The sequence below is a fragment of the Leptinotarsa decemlineata genome, unplaced genomic scaffold, assembly GCF_025532065.1.
Source record: "Leptinotarsa decemlineata unplaced genomic scaffold, Ldec_3_MD MMD2_tig00026358_RagTag_RagTag, whole genome shotgun sequence".
Lineage (NCBI taxonomy): Eukaryota > Metazoa > Arthropoda > Insecta > Coleoptera > Chrysomelidae > Leptinotarsa > Leptinotarsa decemlineata.
The window spans coordinates 8,208,054-8,221,245 of NW_027412703.1; the positions used below are offsets into that span (position 1 = coordinate 8,208,054).

The window sequence follows — 13,192 nt, forward strand, 5'->3', positions numbered from 1 at the left end:
CAATGCCAGTGTTGGGTTTCGGCTGGTATGAAAATTTATCGTTTTTAATTATGTTTTATGAATAATTTGAAGTTTTATTCGTGATTCCGAACTATTCTCTCATATTAAAGGGAGTGATAATGTATTTGTTGCAATCAAAATATTTTGAAACTGAGATATCTACGTATTGTCGTGTTCCCTATTGAGATACTTGATGGTCAATATAAATTATGGAAAACAACGTCCAGTTTCGATGAAAGTTTGGTATATTCATGATAGTTTGAACGTTCATTATTCATGAAATATGAAACTGACATTGTAATTAATTCCCACAAGAAACTATATCATTGTTGACACCCTGCGAGACGTCACACTGTGGTGCCAAAATGAAACATTTAAAAAGTTTGAATGATTTTTTTACATTTCAAAAGGTCACAATCAGTCCACCATATTCTTTCTAATGTAAATTGAGTGTGAATCGGTGATTTTGAAGTTAGTTATTGATTATTTAGAGAAAGCATTGCAAAATTTGTCTCTCTTCAAGACAAAAATATCCTCTCTTGCCAAGGGAGAGAGAAGTAAAATTATGAAAATTCACTTTATTGCCATACACAGCTTACCAAGAGCAATTTTACTTTTATTTTGGTACGAAAAATAATGATTATTTTTCAATTTTTCTTTGATATGTATCAGCTGTTTCTACTTAGCTAGTAGTAAGGCTCTTATAGATCCGAAATGAATTAGCTTATTTGTTGCTTTTTTGAATTTGAAATATTTATGTCCACAGTCTAATCACTTCAAACTTCCAAAACCACTGAAAAATTTACAAGTTATTTGGATGACACTAATGCTACCAAAACAACAAATACTTCAGCAGCTTCAACAATACGACAGCCTTTGTACGACTAAAAAAAATGAAACATCGTACATAAGAAATTGTTCATTTAATACATTTAAAATGTTTTTTGGAAATCATGAACATTTTTGCACTCAGTATACATTGCAACTAATTCATATCATTAAATTTCAGTAAATTCCAAATATCAAAAAAAAACTTAATCAGCTCTCAAGCTACCTCAACAGCTCTTTTTGTTTCAAACGGACGTAGATTCAAAACTTTGGTTGCGTTATCTTGGTAGTTTAAAAGCCACTTAAACTCGCCTTCGGAATATACAGCCGTCCTTCGTTGTCCAGAACTCATGGCCACCTAAGAAAATACAAAACAAACTCATCTTGATGCTGTTCGTCATATTCAACAAGTTTTCGATGGAAATTTGCTTTAGAAATTAAATTTCTCGAGTCACTCAAAGCTAAATTCACATTTTTACTGCCACTATACTCCTAAATTGTATTATTTTACAATGAACTTTGGAAAACACCAACACATTTGTCGTTTGCCAACGCCATATTGACAGCTAGGCAAGTAATGAAACGTCACCGATCCAAGTCATTTATTTGCCTAGCTGTTTGATTAAATATTAAGGCCGAGACACACTTCTTCATACACTTCTCCGATCCAACTCCGGTTTGATTTTGCCCTGCAATGGATTTCGTTATCTTAGGGTTTTTCGGGGTTGTAGGAGCAAATGAAATAGCGGTGGATCCGGTCGATTCATTTGAGTGGTCAAAAGTGTTATCAGATATGATACCAATGAGAGTTTGACAGAGCTAAAACTATATAAATGGTTAATATCCAGAAATACATTTGGGAATAAAGTTACATTTCCCTGTATCAACTTATTCAAACCTACCTATATAAATGCAGGCACACCATAGGAAATGTAAGTTATCTAATATTTCTGGATAACTCCCAAAGACATTCAAAATAACTTTAGCTGTTACAAAATGTAATAATTGGAAAGGTGTCGATGGAAACGACTTGTTTCCCACTGCAAACCTGATATTTGCATAAAATAAACGGTATTACAAAAAAGGGTAGATAGTGTTTTTATAGTAATTTCAGTGGAATGCTCGGGATTCACGCCAAACGTAGTTTCTTTGTCAATACTGGCTTCTTGTGTATGTAGCCAACAATACCACGGATTGACTGCAAATTGCCTATTGCTTATTAGTAGTAGCACAAAATTGAATGCAAAACAGCAATGGTGCAATGGCAACAATTATACCACAACAAATAATTTCCGCAAATATGAACGACGTGCTATGAAAGGAGAGAGGTTTCGTTACAGCCCCAAAAGCGGATCGGTGCAGTGGGTAATCGCACTTGTCATACATGCTTCCGACTTCTTTCCGATTTACCGCTTCGGGTTGATACACTTGCCATTCTCGCCAGTGTCGATTCAAACAATATCTCGAAAGGTCCTTTTAGCAAAATGTTCAAGAATTTTTGCAATTGTGATTTAGCCATTATGGCACTATGGAAGAAGAAGATGAAGAAAATCGGAGAGCTCTCATAGAGAACAGCGGAAAACTAAGATTTTGGGTACATGCTGCTTGGAATAGAAGATCTGCAGAAAGAGAGTATTACACGCATCTGATGGATGACGAAACAAAATTTTATCAAAAATTTAGAATGTCCATGTCGGCGTTCAACCTGTTGGAAATTAAACTCCTAGAATCTTTGTCTCAAATATCATACAAACTCCAAGCGATACGCGTCCCACAGCTGGAGAACAAACACAAACCACTTACTCTGAGTAGTTTGTGAGAACAAATAGACTGCACGATAGGATCATGATCGAATACAGGAACGGAGTCGGGTGGGAGCGGAGTTTGCCACGTATCGGAATGATGTGAACTAATCTATTCGGATTCGGACTAAAATACCATTTCCTTCTCAGACAATCGTCCGACTGTATGATGGGAGTCGGATCTGAAGGGTGCATGACAGGTGTGTACTGGCCTTTATTCAGGCCGATTGTTGAACGGCGCTGTCACAGCATAGATAACAATCAGCATGGACACTTGGCCATGCCGCCTTTGATGTGGAAAAGTATCTGGACGTCATTTTGGGAAATGACGATAAGAGGGCAGGACTCGCGAAATGGTTTTGGACAGGTTCGCATTCAAACTTCTTTATATCCAAAATGCTCATATAATTTTGATATTCCTTACGAAATGGACCCAAATTCAATTGATATGATAATTCTTGTGCAGACATTCTATCTGGTTACATGATTTCTTCAAAAAATGTCAAAACAGCTGAATTATTTCTAAAATCACCAGTAGGAATACAATGGTACAATCAACTGGAATATGAAGGAGAAATTGTCCGGCAATCAACTTTTTGGTATAAACTTTATGATACACCTCTCTTAAAATAAATGTGATTTTGTATATTACTAATCAACCTTTCAGTTGAATTGTTTGTTCTTTATTAAAAGAATTGACGTTCTCCTTGCTTTTTAGAATGAAGTATTTTTCAACATAAATGTATTTTTTTATATATACATAGGTAAGTTCTATCCAAACACCAACTTACTTTTGTTAGTCCAAACTCTATATTCTTTTTTAGTAACACGTTCACAACACGTTTTTCACCCTCCTGAAATGTCAATATCATGTAGTTGACTCACTTAGGATCCTTCTAGGTTTCCAGGATAGCTGGTGATTATTATATAAGGAAAATACTAGAAATACAAATTGTTCATTTTGAAACAATTATTCGTGTCTCCAAATTATTATTTTATTCTTCTTTCTCTTTTTGACAATATTTTTATGAGATTTGAAATTCCTATTTATATATTTTAATGTATAAAATAATCTTACTCTACTGTATAACTTCAAAAGGTGAGATATTGGGAAATTTTCACATGGATGGTTATAATTAAATTGTTCAAACAATGACATTTGTTCCTACAATAAGATTTTCAAAATTGCTTTGAAAGTTAACTTCCCAGGAGGAAAAAAAATAAACAAATTCATTTTTGGGCATCCTTAAGTTACCGAATGTGTCAAGAGTTACATTTTGAAAAGCTCTGAAATAACAGTACAAAGACTCATTGTTCAATTCACAGTTTGTTTGGGAATAACTCACACAAATGTCACGACTATGAATTTTCAGTAATTTATTTATCAAGTATCCGCAAATATATTTCATAACATTTTGCTGGAGCACATCACTGGTTCTATAATACAGCACAAACGTGTCCAGCACCTATTAGTTTTTCCATTATGTTAAAAGTTAAAATTCACGATATGCACAGAACACAGGTAATATATATGTCCTAACATATTATTATCAGGTTTATGCAACAGAACCTAAAAACTGAACTCAATAAACTAGTAACTGAGACCATACCTACATAAAAAAGTGTGGGGTTTGTGCACATTACCACTATTATTCATAATTAGATATTTTATTTACCTCCCTACTAAAAATAACTTCATATGCCTTCAAATTAATGAGCACAGTTGCGTCATGGACGCTTTTTTAACTCATAGTGTTGCGAAGAACAAAACTTTTGCATTCAAATGCTTGTTTATATGTCGTACCTACGAGTATGTACAGTACAGACCAAATCTGTTCTGATCAACTATACGAAATAAAAGAAACATCCACATTTTATGAGTTTTGAATGAAACAACCCTGTATTCACATTCTGCTTTATTAGGGAAGGTATACATTTTCGGTACAAATATCGTTGCAATATAAGGTTTCACATTACGTTGTATTGGGTTACAGTAACTTATGTTTGCTATATTAATATTGATCCCTTCTAAATACAAACATTTACTATTTTCTCCAGTTCAGAATTTCTTCATCACCTCAGGAATACTGTAGTTAAATAACAAGTATCTAAGTATCTAGTATTCGGTGATGATGCGGTTGCGCTAGGCTAGAACATGGTTCATGCTAATTCATTGAGCAAAATTTATGGCGCAGAAAAAAGCATAAATATTGAGTACAATAAAAACACCTATATTTCGGAAATAAACTTTAGAGTAGGTTATGATCAACCCTCAAGGAATCGAAAAGTTATGTGACATTCAGTTAGTAGGTGTTTGGGAAGATGTAAATGGTAAAGTAGCCAACATATCACTCACATAATACTGAATAGTTGGGTTATGAATCTACGGTGTTTTCAGCTACAACTGAGTAAGATTATTCAGCGATATATAATATGCATTTATGGTGAAGCAATAGCTATTAAATATGCTTCAAATGGAGCAATGTGTGAATCTATCGGTAAATGCACATTGGACATCTCTAAATATAACCAAATAACTTGGAGGAAGTTTCCTCACTTTGTGCAATACCTTCTAGTCTCTTATTGGTGAGCACGAAATGATAACGGTAGAAAGATCCATTACCAGTGGGTATTCCTAATTAAAGATTTAAGTATCATAAGGTCAAACCTCCACCAAGTTATATTAGGTATTACGATAAGTGTATTAGAACTAATTTCACAGAATAGTCAACAATCATATAAGGGTGTAAAGTATTCGATCACAATAAAATTTCAAAATAACTAACTGCATCAAAATGATTGAGATATTTTGCGAATATAATCTAAAATTTTGACAATCGGACAATCGTAACTGATTTCAATCAAATACTTTAACGAAAAAATAGCTAAAATGGTAAATTGAGATATGCAATATAGATTTCGAAAGACATTCATGGACGAAGTATTATGGTAGATCACTTATTAATGAAGAAGCAATCCTTGAAAGGATTTTAACCAGGTATAAATCAAAAGTTCAAAAAGCAGCATTGCCAAAGAAATATTGAGTTCAATATCATTCATGGCTTTTTGAAAAGTTACAGATGCGTATTTCGATTGAAATCTTATTACTCTGCAGATTTTAGAAAGTTACTGTTATGTTGATCGATTCAAAATATATTTTCCCAAACACCTGACGTCACTTCAATAAATGATATTTATAATAATGCCCTACAATCAGGGGACAAAATTAAGTTGAATGCTTTCAACAAAAAGCAAAAAGGTTATTGAAATGACATATATGATTGGTAATTTTATGAAATGTAATCAAATCAAATTTTTTGCGAATCAAGTAAGAAAAGGTTCATGTGTATTGTCGATTCAAAAAAAAAATATACCTAATACAAGAAAGCCTGCTCACTATTCGAAAGTTAGGCCGATATAGCTACACATCGTAGGCGTGGAGTGACTCAGAGGAGTTAAAATGTGGTCTAATTTATCTATATCCTCTTTATCTGCATCATACGCCATCGCTATAAATATTTTTATACATGTAGCATCTTTTTTTCAGCACCATCTTGAACTACAACTGAACATAGAAGTGAAAATGGCTAACGTTTCAATTTTATCTCAACCTAATTTTTGTTTTCATCCTGACACTTTTATTCATTGTATTTACAATTTTTATATTATATCAGTCTTTAAGCCTATTTACAAAAGGAGTATTAAAAGAGAAGATTCATATAAGTGATCCCTCATTTATTTTAGATCTCTGAATTTTATTTGGATTCGTTAGTAAAATTTTTATGAAATTTTTGAAAACATCGGTCGAAAGGATAAGAGGCACGGCTTAGTAGGCAAGGCATGCTTGATATGATAGGATTCTAAAGTTACATTTCCATAATAATCATAACTGTAACAAATTTTTTTAATTTTTTTGGCACCCACAGAGAAAGTAACTGAGATTTAAGCAATGATAGGAACATTTTTTCCTCTCTGAAATTTTGTTGAAGGATTTTCAGTTAGTCTTCGAATTTCTTCGAATAATTTTCAATGAGACTTTGAAACCGTTTTAAAAATCTTCGAAATTGTGTTTGAAAGCAGGAGTATCTCTAAAACATTTGATGATTCGCCGTTCATATTCGATTTTATCAAATTTTTGGTTTTAGGAGAGTTGAAACCCATAAATGTTGATGATATTACCATGCTATTCAACACAGTATGAAGAAGGGCAAATGAAAAGCTCACGAATTACTGTGAACCTGATGAAATTCTGAAGAGTTTTTGGCCAGTAACATATTGTTCAACAAAAAACATAAACAACTACAGATATTCAAGCGAGACGTTTCAAACAGAAAATTTCTCATTTTGATAACTATTATTTCCCAAATGTTATATAGCCACTTGTGAAAAAATGTATTTTTTCATAAATACAAGAAATTACTGACTAATTTGAATTTTCACAGGTTTATATTATACTGTGATCAGAATGAAATTTTTGAAATGGATATTTCGGAAAGAAATTTTCGATTTATCCTTCATTAATATATTGATCTATTATGTTTTAGATTGTGACAGATCAAAAACCCTGAATATCATGCGGTATTAATACGTCATTGTCAGATTATCGCTGATATATATGACTCAGTACTTTGTTATTTTGAACATGGGATTTATTTGCCATAATGTATTATGCTTAATCGAATCTTAAGTATATATGAAAATTGATTCTGGACTTCCTTAGAAGCAATACAAGTTGATTTTGATTCTCATTGGTGAAGAAAATTGTCTGAAAACATGAACGTTATTTTTTTCAAATCAGTTGAAGGGATTTGAATGCAAAATAGGGACTGAATGTGTGTATTATTTCGAATTAATCTAGGTTTTTTAGGTTTTTCGAGATCAAGTGGAAAATCACTACGAACTATAGTTCGTCAAAAAACTTTTCTGAATATTGAAAAGTGACAAAAATGGTGTTAACATCGACTTTACATAGCGGACTCGAATACATAATTAGATTTTCAAACAAATCAAAACATCGCGTAAAACAGCTGATTTCTCTCTCTATATTTCGGATGATCGTTGCTTCATATCTTCAATTTCATTGGCAATAGCAACACAATATAAAATATGAAATAGTGAAAAAGAGAGCTGGTAAGCTATAGGAAGAATCCATTTCTTGAGGACAATACGTTAAAAACCGATAAGAGCAAAAGAAAGGGAATTCCTTTAGTCAATCAGGAAACCAGTGGCGAAGCCATTTTCAAACAAAACGGCAATGTTTATGTGCTATAGAATCAGACCCGCTCCCTATTATTTCTATGTTAACTGCTCCAGTATGTATCACAAATCATGTGTCCTAAGTAACAAGGCGAAAATTCAATTGTTGAGTGGTCAAACAATAATGTTTTGTGAAAAACGAAAAACCAAGGAAATGGCCCCTGTTGGAAATGGACGGAAAAAATGAATTGAAAAACAAACATATGGTACAAATGGTACTGGATGCTCGCATAACTTAAAAAATGCTCAATGGTGAAGAATTTCACTCGAATGAAGAGTTTATTGCTGAAACTTAGGTACAAAAATGGTATTGAAATATTAGAGTGGCGCTAGAATGATTGTTTGGCTTTCAATGGAGATGACGTTGATGAATACAGCCAATTTTGAAAAAAAACGCGTTTTTTTAGACCCAGGACTTTCAGTTCAGGTGTTATATCGATAACCGAATTGAGTTATTCATTTCAGGTATTCTGTCTTTGTTGAATATACCAAAAATATTAATTAATTATTTTAATATTACATTTAGAGTATGACACAATTATCTCCGGTTACCTCTTTCAAATCATATTTACATTTTGGTATCAGACGATCTATTTTCAACATCATTTTCATCATCAGATCACTGGTAATAATAAACGTTATTTTTCCCACGAATGTGACAATAGTGGACGGTGGGAAGGATAAGTCAAATATTAGCTTTGCTGAAACGGCGAAGGTTTGACAGATTTCGGATCTGAAAAGTGATTGGAAAATAAAGAGCTGATGTTAGAAAATATTGTGTACTGTATCGAGTTGCACTGTACATTATGTCAATGAATACCTTCATTGTTCCGTAACATCCACAATCAAATTTGAGTTGCTGAAAATCCAAAATTCTCTGTGTAGTTTTGAAGTATTGATATTGATTTTGTCGAAATTGATAAATATGTTGATTGTTAAATCAATCATTCAGTATACGATATCTTTGAAACTACTGAACATGGATGTTCATTCAAACTTTCTCTGGGGTTCACAATATGAATCGGATATACAAAATGAACTCAATATAAAATGCCTCGAAAAAAATTATAACTATTATTTTTCTGAAGATATCTGATGGAACAAAATAACGACGAAAAAATAACGAGACATATATATTGAAGCATACCTAATATTTCTAGACTTAGTGAAAAGGTAACTCATTAGCTAAGATACTATACTCGACACTTAAAAACTGTAGTGTATTCAGAAACCAGAGTGGTTCAATAGATCAATTTCATCTTACACTTTGCAGAGATGCCTACTTCACTGCATGTGTGCCTATTGATAGAATCAAATTCTTGAAAACTTTGAAAACAATATTTGAGTTCCATCATATTTTTCACAGATTTGACGTTTTATCTGAAATGAAACAGCCATATATGAGGAACTTGTCTTTGTGTCGATAACAGTTTCACAGCAAATCTCTTGCAAGCTCGTTTTTAATCGAATTGATGAACCAAGTATCAAGTGATACCTCGTATTGAGAGGTGGTTAAATATCTACCTTTTCGAAAATAGGATATAGCTTCTTCATAACATGTTTTGAGAAATAGAGATGAAACTCTAAAAGTCGGAATATCATGTGGTTGATGATGGAACATAATTTAATGTAATGTTCAATAATCTTTAGTTATAAAGTATGTTTTTAAACTTTCTTCTGAAGCCTAATAAAATCACACCGTAATTCATCTATATGGGTACTTTTTTTCAAATTTGTCAAATCTTTACAAATAGAAGCTCAGAGATACACACACACAGAAATAATTCTGAAAATGTTAAATCGGATGATAGTGCTGAAGAATTCAACTGACAGAAGAACAAATTCAGAAAATGCATACAAGTTTGTCAAATAGGTATGTATTGGACTCTTCAAAAACATTGTGAATACTCTATAGTTTTTGCGCATCTTGATTCAATATATTCATAACATTTCTCATAACTATTAATTGACACACAATACAGTACGTACTCATAATCAGTTTTCTAAACTTACAAATAACTTGATCTAGGATTTCCATATGATATCGTGAAAAATTATGAAGAGTGAAGTATGAATGAATTGCGTACGTAATAGTGACATTTGGTAGATTTATATCACATCTCATGTGTTGTTTTTGATGTCTTGCTATAGAGACTCCTGTTCTACAGGATTGAATGCCGATTCTGAAGGGCAATCATTTTTGGATGATTTTAAAAAACTCTCTATATGAACCGCTTCATTTCTGAAATACAGTATGTTGAAATTTGACAGCAAAATCATTTTTCCCCTGATATATCTGAAACCGTTTTGGCTTTTTTTTTTCAATTCCATGGCGAAGGTTATTTTATTGTTCATCAGTGGCGCCCCTGTTAACATGATCTGCCAATGGCCTTTTTCCAAATGAATATTCAAGTGATTTTCCTCTTTGTTTTCGACGGTTTCCAACTGATTTTTTTTCGTTCGGTGGTTTTGAGAAAAAAACTGAAATGCTTTCATTTGCTCGCATGCGAAATAAGCCGTTGAAGAGTAGAAGGATTATTTTGTGATCCAGACTGCTAGAGTGCTAATTTCATTGTTGTCGACATAATTAATTTTGACACTTCTCTAGCTAGATACGTGATATTATTTACGTCATAAAATCTCGTTGACCTCTGGTATAATATAATCCTACACACAGACAATAACTAATATATATATATATATATATATATATATATATATATATATATATATACAATGTGACCCATTTAAAATGGAACCACCCCTGTAGAATGTGCATTTTTCAATCAATCTCAATTTTTTTTTATTGAAATATTAAGCATGAAAAACTGTATCTTGACACTAACTTTCACAATTTTAGTTCCATTTCCAAGGCACTCTATGGTTTTTTTTGTTTGTCAAAAACGGCAAAAGTTTATTAGGCAATTTTTGTTTTCAAATTTGACTACACCACTGGATTCGTAGTCGTTATAAATGAAAACTGTCAAATTTTCATTAAAAAATATTTGTTAACAACGAAGTTACAACAACTTCAATTTTGGAAACAAAGTATTTGTTTGTAATTTTTATTCAGATTATAGACATATTTGAGATCTGACAACACTGTCATCACCAAGTAGAACACCAGTGAATTTGTACAGTGAAAATCCGAAGTCAACAGCTCAATGCGTTCTACAGTTATAACTCCTGAAAATATGGTAATGTGAGAGATTTGTGGTGCAAGCGTTTTGTAATAAAAATCTGACTACGCCACTGGATTTGTGATAATATTCCCTTAAAATCATTCATTTGAGTGTAGGTTACGAGAATTTCAATTTCAATTGTTTCTTCTAATGATAATTGCAAAGCCATTATTAAATGCACGTAACTAACAACTATTATTTTATTTATGATTAACTGTCAAAATCACAGCCTACTGTTGATTTATTATAAAACCTTTGCATAATGAGTTCAGCTTCCTCAAATTATTGATATCTCCTCTAAAAGATTGTTTTAGCTGAGTTATGAAGAATTTACAGGGAACAATTTTTGTCCTGCTCTCTGTTTTATTATTGAATAAATGATTTCCATGCTTTAAATCAATTTGATTTTAGCGGCTATGCGGAAGAATGTACTAAGTACTGCATAACTTGAAAATGAATTTTTAATTTTCTGTTATTCTAGAATACACTTCTCGTAACCTACACTCAAATGAATGATTTTAAGGGAATATTATCCACAAATCCAGTGGCGTAGTCAGATTTTTATTACAAAACGCTTGCACCACAAATCTCTCACATTACCATATTTTCAGGAGTTATAACTGTAGAACGCATTGAGCTGTTGACTTCGGATTTTCACTGTACAAATTCACTGGTGTTCTACTTGGTGATGACAGTGTTGTCAGATCTCAAATATGTCTATAATCTGAATAAAAATTACAAACAAATACTTTGTTTCCAAAATTGAAGTTGTTGTAACTTCGTTGTTAACAAATATTTTTTAATGAAAATATGACAGTTTTGATTTATAACGACTACGAATCCAGTGGTGTAGTCAAATTTGAAAACAAAAATTGCCTAATAAACTTTTGCCGTTTTTGACAAACAAAAAAACCATAGAGTGCCTTGGAAATGAAACTAAAATTGTGAAAGTTAGTGTCAAGATACAGTTTTTCATGCTTAATATTTCAATAAAAAAAAATTGAGATTGATTGAAAAATGCACATTCTACAGGGGTGGTTCCATTTTAAATGGGTCACACTGTATATATATATATATACATATGTATATATATATATATATATATACAGTGTGACCCATTTAAAATGGAACCACCCCTGTAGAATGTGCATTTTTCAATCAATCTCAATTTTTTTTTATTGAAATATCAAGCATGAAAAACTGTATCTTGACACTAACTTTCACAATTTTAGTTTCATTTCCAAGGCACTCTATGGTTTTTTTGTTTGTCAAAAACGGCAAAAGTTTATTAGGCAATTTTTGTTTTCAAATTTGACTACACCACTGGATTCGTAGTCGTTATAAATCAAAACTGTCATATTTTCATTAAAAAATATTTGTTAACAACGAAGTTACAACAACTTCAATTTTGGAAACAAAGTATTTGTTTGTAATTTTTATTCAGATTATAGACATATTTGAGATCTGACAACACTGTCATCACCAAGTAGAACACCAGTGAATTTGTACAGTGAAAATCCGAAGTCAATAGCTCAATGCGTTCTACAGTTATAACTCCTGAAAATATGGTAATGTGAGAGATTTGTGGTGCAAGCGTTTTGTAATAAAAATCTGACTACGCCACTGGATTTGTGGATAATATTCCCTTAAAATCATTCATTTGAGTGTAGGTTACGAGAAGTGTATTCTAGAATAACAGAAAATTAAAAATTCATTTTCAAGTTATGCAGTACTTAGTACATTCTTCCGCATAGCCGCTAAAATCAAATTGATTTAAAGCATGGAAATCATTTATTCAATAATAAAACAGAGAGCAGGACAAAAATTGTTCCCTGTAAATTCTTCATAACTCAGCTAAAACAATCTTTTAGAGGAGATATCAATAATTTGAGGAAGCTGAACTAATTATGCAAAGGTTTTATAATAAATCAACAGTAGGCTGTGATTTTGACAGTTAATCATAAATAAAATAATAGTTGTTAGTTACGTGCATTTAATAATGGCTTTGCAATTATCATTAGAAGAAAAAATTGAAATTGTGAGAATTTCTGGGGACAATTATCATAGTGAAAGAGAAGCAGCTATATAGGATATTTAATCACAGACATCCAAATCGACTTCCCA

At 32.0% G+C, this 13,192-nt stretch overlaps 1 protein-coding gene and 1 long non-coding RNA gene across 2 annotated transcripts in view; one reads left to right on the forward strand and one right to left on the reverse strand.

The window, feature by feature from the left end:
• Positions 1–908: 908 nt before the first annotated feature.
• LOC111515292 (uncharacterized) lies at positions 909–1,871 on the reverse strand. Its single transcript, XR_002723508.2, has 2 exons — positions 1,731–1,871; positions 909–1,653 (listed from the first exon to the last, which is right to left on the reverse strand). It is a non-coding gene; the product is annotated as an uncharacterized lncRNA (long non-coding RNA).
• A 626-nt stretch (positions 1,872–2,497) lies between these two features.
• Positions 2,498–13,192, forward strand: part of LOC141486543 (uncharacterized) — a 29,260-nt gene continuing 18,565 nt past the window's right edge. The window contains exon 1 of the mRNA XM_074184675.1: positions 2,498–2,997. Within this exon, the coding sequence (XP_074040776.1) occupies positions 2,984–2,997 (14 nt within the window). The 5' untranslated portion in view covers positions 2,498–2,983. The remainder of the gene's footprint in view (positions 2,998–13,192) is intronic.